This window comes from Leuresthes tenuis, unplaced genomic scaffold (genome assembly GCF_036924035.1).
Source record: "Leuresthes tenuis unplaced genomic scaffold, fLeuTen1.0.hap1 SCAF_16, whole genome shotgun sequence".
Lineage (NCBI taxonomy): Eukaryota > Metazoa > Chordata > Actinopteri > Atheriniformes > Atherinopsidae > Leuresthes > Leuresthes tenuis.
The window spans coordinates 21379700-21394489 of record NW_027325370.1 but is presented as its reverse complement, the minus strand read 5'-3'; the positions used below and the strand labels follow the sequence as shown (position 1 = coordinate 21394489).

The 14790-nt window shown below is 45.1% G+C and overlaps 1 protein-coding gene across 1 annotated transcript; it reads right to left on the bottom strand.

Annotated features, from left to right (window-relative positions):
* Positions 1–150: 150 nt before the first annotated feature.
* Positions 151–14497, bottom strand: col9a3 (collagen, type IX, alpha 3). Its single transcript, XM_072367400.1, has 32 exons — positions 14222–14497; positions 13415–13483; positions 12163–12198; positions 11402–11473; positions 11193–11246; positions 8964–8999; positions 8741–8764; positions 8565–8618; positions 7773–7826; positions 6601–6642; positions 6437–6493; positions 6273–6326; positions 6136–6189; positions 5990–6043; positions 5829–5882; positions 5652–5705; positions 5514–5567; positions 5376–5429; positions 5244–5297; positions 5046–5090; positions 4906–4959; positions 4737–4790; positions 4041–4094; positions 3885–3956; positions 3372–3407; positions 3139–3183; positions 3019–3051; positions 2304–2450; positions 2145–2199; positions 1874–2056; positions 1470–1547; positions 151–1374 (listed from the first exon to the last, which is right to left on the bottom strand). Exons 1-32 carry the CDS (start codon positions 14285–14287, stop codon positions 1190–1192), a joined length of 2037 nt encoding a protein of 678 aa, XP_072223501.1. The 5' UTR covers positions 14288–14497; the 3' UTR covers positions 151–1189.
* Between the last annotated feature and the right edge of the window lie 293 nt (positions 14498–14790).

Sequence of the window (14790 nt, the reverse complement as noted above, 5' to 3'; positions counted from 1 at the left end):
AAGTCCTTAAGCCTTCATTATTTATCTATTAAAGCAGAAACAAGAGCTGCTAATGTGTTGAGTAATGAGGGTTTGTTTGCTCCGCAGTGTTTCGAGCATGTTGTTTCTTCTGAAGTGCACTGTTCATTTGATGTGTAGAGAAGAGTAATGTTTTACTGAAAAGTGGCTTTATTTGTTCTTTCTTACAACATGTCGCTGTAGCATCTTACTGTACATACAACAGTCACCCACAAAAAAAAATAAATAGTATTTAAAGTCATGTATATTTAATAGTTACAGCACCGGTGGTACATAGTGGACGTGGCACATTGCAGGTGGGGGGGGTTGTAAAAGCTCCCAAGCCTCTTTCAACTGTATGCATCGTACACATCTGATTGATGCATCCACAAGCTTTATTCGGTTGGTGATTCTCAGCTCTGAAGAATCGGCTTCACACGTCATTTAAAAACACAAAAACAGGCGAAAGAAAAGAAAGTGGGGAAAAGAAAAAAAAAAAAAGGCTATGAGAAGATTTTTGTTTTGCATTAATCTACACAATTCCTGGGCACCTGGGTATTTGTTGTTTTAATTATTATTCTTTTTTTTTTTTCTTTTTATTATTGTTACTTTTACAGTACATATACAGCTCCTGGACTTTAGAGTTCTTTCCTTCCGGCACCTACTTCCATATTTTACACTGTGAGGTAACACCTGTGATTTACACCATGATGCATGCACACTCACAGTTGTTTTGAGTGTCCCGTCTGTTACAAGGATGTTAAGCAAAGAAAGGCCGTGTACAAAGTTTTTACAGACACAGGACTTGTTATTCATTCCAGCTGTTTGTAAGTCAAGTCTTGTTATGCGATGGTAACTGGATCAAATGCAGCTGTTCTCTTGCACTTTTCCATGCCTCTGTCCGCTTATTTCTGGATGTCACCTGTGTTTTCCGCTTTTAATTATTTTTTTTTCTGTCTCTCAGTTGCGTTGGTGTTCATGTCACTTCTGGGATGTTCCTCCGTTGCTCTTAAAAAAAAAAAAACAAAAAAACAAATCCCCCCTGCTGATGTTACTTTTCCCATCTTGTGATACATGTACTTAAATAAAGAGGACTTTTTTGTGATCGCTCTCTTCTTTCACTCCTCCCATCCTCGCGTATCGTTCTCCCTCCTCGATGAGGGGGGGGGCGTCAGCCTGCGGGAAGTCCCATTTAATGGTTTTTGGGGTTGGAGGACTTCCCAGCTACCGATGCTCCCTGGCAGGCGGATGTGTCACAGATCCCAGGGGTTCCCTGGTGCCCAGTCCTGCCCACCCTGCCTGGCTCTCCAGGCTCACCTGGATCTCCGGGAGACCCATCGCGACCGTCTTTGACAATTCCAGGTACCCCTGGAAGACCTGTTGAAAACATTTGAGATAGTTTTACACATTGATTCAGCTCTTTTTGCATTTTCCAATATTGTGTGTGAGAAACGCTAACATGGACCGCCTACCTTGGTGTCCTTGGTCTCCAGGGGGCCCATCAATGGCTTTGCCAGTGGATCCCTTATCACCTTGCTCACCAACGTCCCCTGTAATGAAAACAGAGAACTCTATGAGTGGCCTTTGAATACAAATGATCTTTGTTTATGCTTTTCCACTTGATGCCACTTTATATATATATATATATATATAATGTCCTTTTATAGCTCTCGATCAAAGCAGTGACTTCCCGCCTTTCCCACATTTAAATAATTTAGATAACTGAAGCTCCAAGAAGTCAACTCATCAAATATTGAACAAACACTCAACGAGAAGCCCAAACACTTCATCGCTCACTCGGCCCACGTATATTCGTGTCAGTAATTATAACTGTAACTGTAACTGATAGCTTTTAGGCACTTGTGATTCTTCGTACCTCTGGAACCTGGATCTCCAAGTTCCCCTGGCAGGCCTCTGTACCCCGGTGGTCCACGGGAGCCTGGATGCCCAATAGAGCCAGAAACGCCTGGCTTTCCGGGGGGCCCGGGGGACCCCGGGCGGCCCACCATACCGGGTGCTAGGGGTCTCCGCAGGTTAGCGGCCAGCTGTGCGATTTGATCTGCGTGACAGAGAACAGCAGAAGTTTACCTCCCAACGGTTCCTTTCATCACACAGGAGTAATGGTAGCTGGAGTGAAGATCTCCCACCGTCAATCATGGAACCACACAGCTCTCTGATGTGCTGCTCACTCGTCAGTTTACCCTGTGACACCAGGAGACTATTAGCTATTAGCCTCATTCAGACTGTGGCTATGAAAACATTATCATGCTTGAATCAGTCAGCCTCTTCAGGTTTCGGGCACTCACAGGTACGCCGGTCTTTCCAGCGATTCCCGGCAGGCCTTGTTCACCTTGGAAGCCTATTGGTCCTTGTTTTCCCGGAGGCCCTCTTGACCCGATCTCTCCTTGCGGGCCTGTCACACCCTTTGGCCCCAGTTCACCTCGCTTCCCCGACTGCAATCAACAGGAATGATGGGTGTGATAGTTTCCTTTTGCGAAAGCAAAATATTCTACAAAACCGGAGCTGAAAACATTTGTAAGACTTAATTGTTGATTAAACACCGACTGAAGAACAACCCGGGTCTGTGGAGACAATGCGGGGGTGGATCCATATGGCGTCTTGTTGCTTGGTAATTACTCCAGCGAACACAGCGAACAGTAAATGAGTCTGAGAGAGTGAGGCTCTCTAATTACAGAGACTGCGCTTCAGCTCACTGCGACTGGTCTTTCTCTTGTGGTGAAGGCGGCAAACGGGCCAATAAAGCTAAAGCTCCAATGCCTATCTCCAATTAATCCTATTAAAGCTGGAATGTGAGGCTGAATCATGTGCGCTCACTCTGAAGTGAGTCCACCGCTTTTTTTCTTTCTTTTTAAGACCAAGCCAGTGCTGCTAATTACACCCACACAGCATCTGACCCAAGTGGGGCAGAGATGACCTCGGCTCAGAGAGCTGGTTTGGAGGGCGAGGCGCCGTCTACGAGGTACTGTCGATGTAACGGTTAAAAGGGATGAAGCAGCTCACCTCGCCTTTTTGTCCAACCGGCCCGAAGGGTCCCTGCGGACAAGGAGCGTTATTTTAGAGAGAAAGCAGTTTGGATTTGACATGACAGAATGCAACACAATGGGATAGAAAAATACTCACAGGCTCTCCATTCTCTCCTGGTAAGCCGTCACTTCCTGCCACACCCTAAAATGACAACATGAGATCTGAATTATTTGATTGAATTGGTACGCAACACGTGACCAAAATATAGAGGTTTAAAGAAAAAAAATATAGCTTTGGCCATTCAAATGCAAAGGAAATGATGATTTCTCTTCTCGGGCAGCTGGAGGGGAAGATCATCACGGAGGAGGTCAGCTTGAACGTTGACTTACCATGTCTCCCTTTGCTCCAGAAGCTCCAACCGGACCCTTACAGGATTGCGAAGACAAACAAAAAAAAAACGAGTGAGAGAGGAACTGAGAGCAACGCAGATATTTGTGGGAAAGGAAGGGGGTTGGGGTTGGGGTGGGCTGGATGAGGGGAGAACCAGGACTGGCATAAAGGCCGGCTTTGTTCTGTCCTCAGGTTCTGAACAGGAGGCCGCTGTGTCTGCGCTCTCCTGGCTGCAGTCTGAGCTTCGGCTGATGCGATTGGGGATGTCTGACATGCGGTGACTTCTTCTAAAAACACTTATCTCCACGGTGTCTGCGTGGAGGTATTGTTTTGATCTGCTCTAATGTCTTCGCCCACAATAAACCCCTTCAGGATGTCACACTGGGCCCACCGAACATTTTTAAACAGCTTTTTTTTTAAGATTTTTGACCAGATATTCGATAAATAAAGCCTAATTAAGAACCAGAAGCTGGACCAGTTTACTGTATTAAGATACATCATGAAAAACTCACCCTGTCGCCAAACTCTCCACGGAGTCCCGTTGGTCCTGGAAGACCTGGATCGCCCAAGCCTCCTTTGACTCCCTGCAGACACACACAGCCAGTATTTTAACAACAAAAAAACATAATAATCACAGAAATGATGGTGAGGGATTTTATGCAGCTGACCTGGAAGCCTTTCACTCCCTGAGGCCCAGGATTGCCTGCTGGTCCAATACCTCCCTGTTGGAAAGAGACAGTCATGTGATCCCACTGGAAGTAACACATCGGACATCAAAATGTCGTCACCTTCTCTGGCTATTTCAATTCAGGGAGGAAGAACTAAGCTAACGAATGATTCGGTTTTCGAGAGTTCTGATTTGTTATGCAGCGCAGCAAGTGAGGATATATTAGTTCCTGTGCTGTTTTGCCCCCCCACCCCACCCCTTCCCTTTTCTGCGGCATGTGATGTGAAACAAAGGTCTCACTATTTCTGAATTCCTCATGAAGTCCTGCTCTTCATCGCTGCAGGTATACATCTATTACTAATCAACTCTAAACTAACAAGCCGCAGGATCAGAGGAAATACTCCGGGTACTTTCTGCAGGATATAATTAGAGGCAAAGGCCAGTAGTTTATTTTTACGTTATTCCAAGTGTTATTTCCTGGTCCTGCTGTATGCTGCTGTGCATTTCAGCCATTTAACGCAGGGACTTCACATTGATTCCATTTCCTTCATTCCTCTTGCCCTCAAATGTGCCAACGAGAGCGGTGTCCAATAATCGGCTAAAATGATCTTTATTTGTGCTGTAATAGATGAGTTTGAAGCCGTTGTAGCTATGCAAGCCTTACGGCTACGGACCGGCAGCTTTAAGTTGAACTTACTGCCACTCCTCTGGGACCTGCTATCCCCCTCTCTCCTGGGACGCCGATCTCACCCTGAAGAGAAGATGTTGTAGACAAGTCAGGAAGTCTTGGAGAGCGGACATGTTGGGTTAAGTGACACGTCGGAGAGGCTGTTAACCCCTCCACAATAATCCCATCAGATACATACAGGAATACCTGGCTCTCCAGAGGGTCCCCTCTCCCCAGTCTTCCCTGGATCACCCTGTAAAAGAAAGGAGAATGTAACAGCTGCTCGCCATGCTCCGTAGCTTTAGGTGGCGTCGATTCTTTTTTTTTTGTAATACTCACAACTTCTCCTTTAGACCCTTTGGCACCAGCCTTTCCTTGCAGGCCCTGTGAAAAAGAAAAGAAAACAGTGACAGGTGTTTAAATTACAGCGGCGTTATCATGACAGCAACTAGCATACGGATTAGCCTCTTGATTTAGCACATCTCCAGATGACCAAACTGCAACTTGGAATGGAGAGTTTTTAGTGTTTTGACTTACAGGGAGTCCATTTGGTCCTTTCTCTCCAACTATGCCATGGCGTCCGGCATCACCCTGTCAGCAGACAGACAATACTGTGACTGTGACACAGCTTAAGCAGGAGATCATTCAGGAAGAGGAAGTGCAGCCTACCTTCTCCCCATCCAACCCCGGTGTTCCGTCTTTGCCATCTCTGCCAGGAATGCCCTGTCCAAGACATCAAACATGACCCTCATGGTTCTTTGAAGGGATGTATAATCCACATTTTTATTTTGGAATAAGTTAACTCACAGGCTCCCCTTTGGGTCCTGCTCCCCCCGGTCCTCCTTTGGGACCAATTTTACCCTGTTAAAACACAAAAAGACGTCATCTATCTTTATTTTTTTCTTATGCATTCAAACGGGTGCAACTCGAAAGTTTTTGACCTACAATTTCTCCTTTGGGTCCTTTGAATCCCTGTGGTCCTTTCACTCCAACATCACCCTGGAGGCATCAGATGAAACACACACAGCTATTCATTGATGGGACCAGCCACCGGTTTCAGCTGCAAGCTATCAATAAACACAGTTTTTGGGACAAGTGTGGAACAAACAAGGAGTGACTCACTGTCTTCCCAATGACGCCGGCAATGCCAGGCTTGCCTCTGTAACCCGGGAAGCCCTGGAGACAAACAGAGGATGATGAGAGCAAATAAAACACCCTGACACACATCTGGGTGTCTGTACAGCGAGTGATAACAAAGGTTAAGCAGTTGGAAATTAGCTTACTCTGTCGCCTACGGGTCCCATTGGGCCTTGCAAACCTCTCAGACCGCGAGGACCCTAAAACACAGCATTGCAGTTCTCTGAATACTCTCTGAAGCTTAACTCAGAATATCACATCCAACCTCAGTAATTCTCTTCGCGTATCTCACCTGCAGGCCCACAGTGCCAGGGATACCAGCTGGTCCCGGTGGACCGGGGTCCCCCTAGAAACGGAACGAGACGTTTGAAACACCATCGAGCAAGTGCGACAGACACATTAAATAATTATCTCATAGGTTTATCTTACCTTCTCTCCGTCTTTTCCGAGCTCTCCCTTATCTCCTTTGTGCCCAGTGTGTCCCTACATGAGCAAGCGCACACAGAAATAAGGGGCCGAACTGAGCTGGGAGAAACAAGGGGGCATTTAGGTAAAAACAACTGAAAAAGAACCACGACAGAGACTCTGTTTACCTTGAATCCTGGCATCCCAGGAGGACCAGGAGGTCCTGGGGGGCAGATTGCTGGACACTGCAATGGACAGACAAAACTCTTTGGACTCTAAAGTCACAGTATGTAGAGAGCACATGTCCAGTTTATACAAGCTGCTTTCACAGAGTGCATCACTGACATCTTACCAGAAGGTCTCCGCTAAGGTCTTGAAGACTACCAGGAAGCCCCTGAAAGAGGGAGAAATCACATCAGCTATTTTTACTTCGAGCATTGTTGAATTCTTCTGTTCCTATCCAACGAACGATTCACTCAAGCGGCAGCAGTTGGTGCAACGGTATGGTGCAAAAGTCTCATTCCTTTCTAAATCATAAGGAAAACAGGGAATAGATGCAGCAGTGTATTGACACGTGTGCACAGAGAGTTTGTACAATTTTAAGATTCCTAAAAGTCCATATTTGATATGATCACCTTTATTTTTCAACACAGCCTGAACTCTCTCAGACAAGCTTTCTTCTACTTTCTTTAAGTAGTCTTCAGGAACAGTTCTTCTGGATTTTTAAAGGACATTCCAAAGCTCTTCTTTGGATGTTGGCTGCCTTTTCTTCCATTCTCTGTCAGATGATCCCACACTGCTTCAATGATGTTGAGGTCCAGGCTCTGAGGAGGATTCATCACTCCTTAAGACCTGTTGCCACTGATTTTCAGTCCACTTCTTGTGTCATTTGGCATAGCTCAGCCTTTCCTCCCTGTTTCACCTCCTTAAGAACGGCTACTTGACAGCCACCCGTCCATGGAGACAATTTCTGATAAAGGCTTAAGTGGACAGTTGCTGGATCAACTCAAGGATCAGATGCGCCTGCCAGGTCCTGTGTCAGGTCTTTGCTGGATTTTTTTTCCTATTTCTTAAGGACATCGCTTTCAGATAGCGTTTATCTGCTGTAGATAGTTTTTTTTATTCTTTTGTCCTTTACCTGTGCACTTTCCTCAATTCTTTTAAGGACACGCAGCACACCATGCAGCCTTATGCTAAGTTTCAGGCTTTGCTAGGTTGTCTGTTATGTGTAGACACAGCACTGGTTCTTCCCTCGAGTTGCTTGTCTTTTTTCTGCTTTAATGCTTTACAGGTCGGTGTTAAGTGATTTAACAAACAGCGCACTCCTCCGAAAACGGTGAGGTGCAAAGACACAAAGCAGTTATTGACCAAGAAAAAACTTAGGAAGATCTGCATAAAGTCTGAGGAACAATTGCTCAAAACCACTTTCAAAGATTACACAAAAAAAGAAAGTCGGACTCCTTGGAAATGGGGAAAAAAGAAGGGTAGCTTGAGACTTTACTGCAGCAGAGTAAGTGCACTTACTGGAGGTCCATCGGGGCCAGGAGGTCCGGGAAGTCCTGGAAGACCCTCAGGACCCTGAGAAACAGAAAGAAAGGCACCAGCATTAGAAGCATCTGAAGCACCTCACTCAACATGAAATGATTTCATCCTAGTTAGGGATTTTCCCTCCATCTCGAAGTCCTCTGGTCACAGTTACAACAATCAGAAAAAAAAAGTGAAGAAGAGAGTGAAACAATGTAGGTACAAAAGGTGTATTGAAGGTTTGTGACATCACTGCTTAAAAGCCAGTCAGGTGAAATGAAAGATGTGACTTCCAGCACATGAGCACTGGGAGCCGACTGTTCATTTTAACAGATACTACCCTATCTCAGTAAGAGATAAGATAGTATTATGGGACATGTTTAATAATGTTTCAATAACTCTGTGGACTATTGTAACTCTGGCAGCAGTGTGACTGAACCTCAGAAAAACTCCTCACATGGAAACTTTAACACATGTGCTGAATCAAATCCAAATAGATTGTGACCCAGTACAACACCAAGCCAACCCTTCCACTACTGTCCCTCTCTTCCCTCTACTGTCCCGTTATTCTTATCCTCTTTCTGCAACAATGTAGAGGAATTTAGGACAGTGTTGTGCTGCTCGATCCCTGAAGAGGTAACTAGGTCTCAGTTGAATCTACTTTATAGTGATGTCACAGCTGCAGAGCCTCGCGCACACATACACTGTTATTCTGACCTTTAGGCTGACTTCCTGTCAAACTAATGATGACAGGAAGTCAGCCTAAAATAAGGACATGAGTCAGATACGTACCACTGCACCCTGGGGTCCAACTCCACCCGGCAACCCGTTGGTTCCAGGTAGTCCCTGGAAACAAAAAAAGAAACACTGGGTGTATGCAAGACATCAAACATGGTAGCACAGAATCTGGACTCCATCACAAGAGAAAGTGGGATGAATTCTGTCGAAAGACAGTGCTGTGTACTCACTGGAGCCCCCGATCTCCCTCTGCCCTACGGAAGACACAGGAAGGCAAATTAAGTCACAAACACCAAAACAAGGGGATGATTCTAACTATTCCCAACAGTATCTACCATGTTGCACTGCAGCCACTCTGCTTTGAAAGTTTGCCACAAGTTGTTGCTATAAGGTGGATGTTAGCACCGGAAGACAAAAAGCTGCAGGTGCTACACAATGTGTGGGGTTACTTACGGGAGGCCCAGGTGGCCCAGGAGGTCCCGCTTCCCCCTGTTGACAGCAAGGAGCAAGGCAGAAGTCACAATCAGGCTTTAAAGCAGAGACAAGCAGTACACAAGAAACCACGAGACCCATGTCTTATGTTCACGTGAGAAGCACAGATTTTTCTCCTTTCTTATGGTAAGTTAAAAAACAATAATCCAGAACTCCATCCTGTACTGTGCACCTTTTTACCGGATTCAAATTGAACCCTGTCCGTGAGAGTGTTTTAACCTTTAAACAGGGACTAACATTAAGCAGCTTATGTGCGAGGTACACTGAAACAACTTCAGCCTGTAATTTGTTCCTTTGTTGGAACCTTTATCTAACGGGCACGAGTGCAATTAAATCACTTCCTCACGGACCAACTCCGATGTATTTAGAAAATATAAACAAATGTAGAATTTGATGCCAGCAACACACTGGCAGGCGGCCCGTTTACCACTGCGCTACGTCTGCCTTCCTCTTTCATGACTCTTTTAAACAAACCAAAGATACTGTGTTGAGTGTCCATTTTTTTGCTCAACACTAGATTTCCACTGCAAAACAGTCCGTGGTTGTTGTTTTTGTTTGATTCTCCTCTTCATGATAGGACGTACATCTCATCAGGAGACAGATCTGGACGACAGGCAGCCCAGTCAGGCATAATCTCTTGGAAAGACTAAACCACCATCAGTTAATCTGTGGAATCTTACCAAATACTTACTTGTATATTCTATCAAATTCATCTGTCTCTGCCAACTTTTTTGGGTGGTAGTATGAGCTCACCAGTTCCAGATTTTAATCTTTATAGCATTTTAGAAAATCTTTGGAAATGGAGTTTATTGTAAAAAAAAGAAAAGAAAAAAAGAACACGTTAAAAGAGTAATATCAAGGGATAAGCAGATACTAGAAAGGAGACATTGCACTTCATGTATGTACTGTAATAATAAGTGTACCAAGGAGCTGTATTTGTGTTGTCCTCGAGGTGAGACGGCAAACAAACATGTCGAACTCAGTGGTGTCACACCTATCCACTACATTCCTCAGTGTCCCAAATGCACATCAGGGCATACTGGAGCAGTAATCACTGATGTGGGGTGCCTGCATATGTTTCTATACCAACACAGTCTCACTGCAGTTTGGGAAACCGTCACAAAATGAGTTTTGACCTGATTTAAAAGGTGAAGAAGTCCACGGCAGGGGGCTAAAGGGGGTGATGGCACAGTGCCACACATGGCTGTCAATCATCAGGAGTTTGACAACAGGGCTTTCCACACTTCCACCCGTCTTAAACGTCACAGGAAGTTTTCAGGAACTGCTTACTTCTCCTTCCTCTCGCTGGTTATCTTTAGGCATTAAAAACTACTATAAGTAAACATCGAGGCTCAGCACCAAGGAAACCTTTCATTGGAGGACATCTATTTGAAAATAATGCTGGCTCCATATGCACGAATCCAACAGCTACGGTGTTTTACCATGTGAACGGGCGGTCTATATCGTATGTGATCTCATTTACAGAGGAGCTGCACATTAGCTCATACTTGGTCTCAAACTGAAACTTTGCATGACTCTGACACACTTTGAGTCAGCAGATATCTGTGCAGTTGGGTACATGGGCAGGCACCGGCCTCCTCATTAGATTAATTAATCAGGTGGTGGTGGCAGGGGTGTGGGGTCGTAGGTCACTCACTCCCTATTATTACTTTATTGTGACTGTTATTATTATTTCATGTATTACACACATTGTGTAAGTCGAAAGCCTTTTTAACTTGATACTTTGTGAGATCGCTTGTTGTGATTCAGTCGTGTCTTTTAGCCACTCAGAGGACAGCTGTTGTTTCCCTCTGCATCAGTGCACCGATCATATCTGGAACCATCTTGCAGATTGGGGGGAAATGGTGCACATTCCAGGACGGATTAGGGAGCAGCAGAAATAAACCCCATTCTGATCCCTCATTAAAACAATTCCCAACCAAGATGCTAAGCTAATTGACAAATTCAGGCTGACATAGAAAACAGAGGCCTTGTAGCTGTTAAAGCCTCCTGAAGATCAGATCAACATGCAAACTTTGCATTTGTGCTGTATGTGTTCATTTGTCCTGCTGGTGGTTGGCTTAAGCTGACTGATGCAGGACAGTGTGAAGTGGGCTGGAGGCTGCGAAGCCCAATTTGGTGCACATTTAAATGTATCCTCAGCATCCCAAATGATCAAAACACACTTACTGGTTCCCCTGGGGGTCCATCTTTTCCGGCGGGACCGTCAGGACCGGTCAAACCCTGAAGAGGAGGAAAGAAATCATCACTTGGTCCTTGTTGCGGTTGCTTCGAATGTCGTCAGTAGCTGATCAGTTTGGGTACTAACATCCCCAAACAAATGAAAACAGATTTCCTGCGTTGATGCTACAGTAAAAACGGACTGCGGGGAGACTTACATCGATTCCTGGAAGTCCTGGCAGGCCTGCTTTTCCTGCTGACCCTGGTATTCCTGCTTTTCCTTTGGGACCCTACAAAGACACAGTACAGACCGACAAGGTTCAAAAGATTTACAGTTTTCAAATGTAATTCCTCCTCAGGCCACCCAATTAAAAACAAGCTGCAGCTCAGCACACTTTAGATCTTTGGAAATGTTCCTTTTCTAATCGAGGGTCCGCAGTCAGAGGGCAGAGGTAGAGCTTTTGTCTGAAGGTACGGTACAGGGATCTTTTATCACACCACTATAACTGGAGAGTTGTTCGTTTGTGTGTGTGTGAGAGAGGCTGACTAATTCTCATTCCACATTCTATTAATCTCTTCCAAACTTGTTTCAATGGGGCCGCTCACTGTATTAGCAGTGATGGTCTCATTAGATTCTTTTCAAAAATGTGAAAAACAGGGCTTTTTTTTTTCCTTTGAATGTCTCATGATAACATTATTTGCTTTATGCAAACTGTTTGGAGCCTGCATCATGCTGGTGTGAAGATTAAAGATTATTTCAAAGAAATTGCCACAGTTCAGTATGTGATCTATAGTAATGAGGCGCTGATCACTGGAAATAGATCAGACAAAAACTGATAACGTTTCACACACTCTGGCTCTGTATGCATTTCTTTATTATTCTATCTTTAGAATCATTTCTCGAAGAGACAAACGTGAGGTCCAGCCTCTCGTCACCCATCTCCCTTTTCATATTCGTGTGGCATGCCGGAAGACTTACGGCTTTCCCTGGCAGTCCAGGAGGTCCAGGCTTCCCCTGTAAATGAGATCAAATCAGTAATGTGTCCTTCAGTTTATTTCCACTGTACAGTCGATCAACATCTCTGCAAATTCAAGAGGAAATGTAAAAGTGCGCCTCTGAAATAATTACCACCACACAAGTCCCAAACACTGATTGAGCAGATGGATTGGTATTAAAGCCCGATGCAAGTTCATCGATAACAGAAGCAAAAGGGTGCATGAGGTGCCTCGCTGCTGGCAACGTTTGGCTTCTCCGGTGAGAGGGGAAGAACAAACACATGATAAAAGCCTCGCTTTGGTTTGGGGGGGGTGGGTGTGAGCTGAAACTCTAGATGGTCTCACAGGGTTGGGGAATGTATGAATGGGCCCTCTGTGTGCCCAAACTTTACCGGAGTCGCAAAAGTATCCAGACCTGAAATGGTCCAACAGGCATCTTTTTTTTTGTAACAGAAAATTGGACAACGGCAAAGATTTGGCGGTAAATAAATGTAATGAACAAAGTTCTTCTGCTTTGTTATCAAAGTGTTTCTTTTTACTGAGCCTCTCCACAATCCAATTTCCTCCCAGAAAGAAGCGCAAATGAAATCTCATTTCCCCCCGATTTCTTTCAACAAAAACAGCAACAAAAAAGGTGTAAATTTCATCGAATGTTGTCCCTTTATTTATTTATTTTTGTTGACAAGATACAGTGACCGTTCCGGTGGTGTGTGAGCTAATGTGCTCTGCTAAAGAAGATGTGCAAAGCTTTCAGTGTGCAAATATCCTGAAAATTTAGAGTGCTTTAAAGATGTCGGGGACAGTTTTGTAAATCATTTGTCACACACCTTAACCCTGCCTACCTTTCTGTGAGAGAACATTTGGAACTTGTAGGAGGAGGCGAGGGAGGAGTCAGTCTGATCAAATCTGATATTTAGAGACATTCAGATAAGGCACAAGCAGCACACTGAAGGTGGCTGACAGAAATAGAAAAAAAAAATAGAAGCCATTGAGTTCTCATAGAGACTGGGGCAGAAAGTTTTCTTTATCTGTAACTTGTCCACTTTTTCTTTTTTGTTAGAAGATAAGAAAAATAAATCAGGTGTTTACCCACAAAAAGAAAACAAGGAGTTAATTCATCTGTTTATCGTGCTCATCATGCTCATCTACCGCTATCATTTGACTGTTAAACCAAAGATTGTCCCAATTCTGGGCACGTGAGAGTGCAGGTGTCCTTTGGAGTCTGGTCAACTCACATCAGTGCCATCCCTTCCTGGTGCACCTAGGGGTCCTGGCAGCCCATTGGCTCCTCTGGGGCCTGGCCTCTGCAACATAAGTCAACATAAGCACCAAAATCAGGCATTTCTCCTCGAGAAAATTCAAAGCAATATTTCAGCATCAATAGCGCCAAATTTGATAATGAACTGGTAATTTGGCACAAATTCTTCAATAGCGCCGCAACACAGTGGAAAACACGCAGAGAACAGCGTGCGTACAGACGCTTTACAGTTAATTTTAAGCAAAGGAACGTGGCTTGACTGGATTTCTAAAGTGCATTTCTTCGCTGAGCTCTTTCCAGATGTACTGTGCTCCGGTTTTAGCTCGGTCAGGGACGCTGAATGAACAGAGGCGGCTTTGTGCGCACTGATCTCCAGACTGCGCATTCCACAGGTTCAGGGAAAACATAACCCTGTCTGCAGCAATTAGAGCGAAAGATGCAGCCACCTGCACACATTTTCTCTTAGTCGTTTGACCAACAGGTCCGGGGCAGAAATATCGACCCCGCTCGCTCAGGTTGCGCAGAAGGAACGCACAACGATCACAGTTCAACTATGAGAGAATGTGCAAAGAGGGCGTCAGGTTTTAAGGTAAGGCGCATGGGTGTCAGTGAATTAAGTAAGGTACAATGAAGGGGAACCAATGCCATCATCAACAAACACAAGAGACACCCCATAATATTCACTGATGTATCAAGGCCTACGGCACTGAGTACAGACAATGCTCCAAACAGCACATTTAGGAGCGGATGCAGAAGCACAACGCCGCACTTTGAGCAGCCTTACCTGCGCTGAGGATGATGTCAAAAGCTGGAACAGCAAGAGCGCCCAAAGAGCAGAGAACATCACCATGGCTCCCCGCTCGTCCTCACAAACAGGAGTCTATGCTGAAAAAGTCAAATCCCCGGTTCCAGGTCCTGCGTCGCTCCCCCCCAGCGTCCGCGACTGAGCTTACCTTTACCTCACGGCGCACAGCCCCTGAATGACTTTCTCTTAGCTTCCAGATAAACCCGAGCCTCCAGTCGAAGGGGCAGAGCTCAATCCAGCACGGCGGACGCAAGGGTGATGGGGGGGTAGGAATGAGGATTGGAAAGGAGGTAGTATGCTGGGGGGGGTGGATACACCATTTCGGACACCAAGAAAGTGGGCTGAGCTATGTGTGTTAAAAATATTAACTGGCCAATCAAAGAAAGACAGATAAATGATTAACGCAGAAACTGCAACGTGAAGCCAGAGTGGAACTCTCAGAAAGTACACGTGCCTACAATTCCCATAATGCAGCTCAATGTTTTCGCTCAGCACTTTCTGACGTCCAGTTTGGAGACCGCTTTCCAGCTTTCTGTTCACAAGTTTGC

Excerpts from the sequence above, each read along its gene's own strand:
- col9a3 (XM_072367400.1), bottom strand. The coding sequence starts at position 14,287 with ATGGTGATGTTCTCTGCTCTTTGGGCGCTCTTGCTGTTCCAGCTTTTG. Across the intron at positions 5,706-5,828 it reads CCGGCGTCATTGGGAAGACA|GGTGATGTTGGAGTGAAAGG; the intron begins GTGAGTCACTCC and ends TGATGCCTCCAG. Across the intron at positions 3,184-3,371 it reads CTGGAGCAAAGGGAGACATG|GGTGTGGCAGGAAGTGACGG; the intron begins GTAAGTCAACGT and ends TTGTCATTTTAG.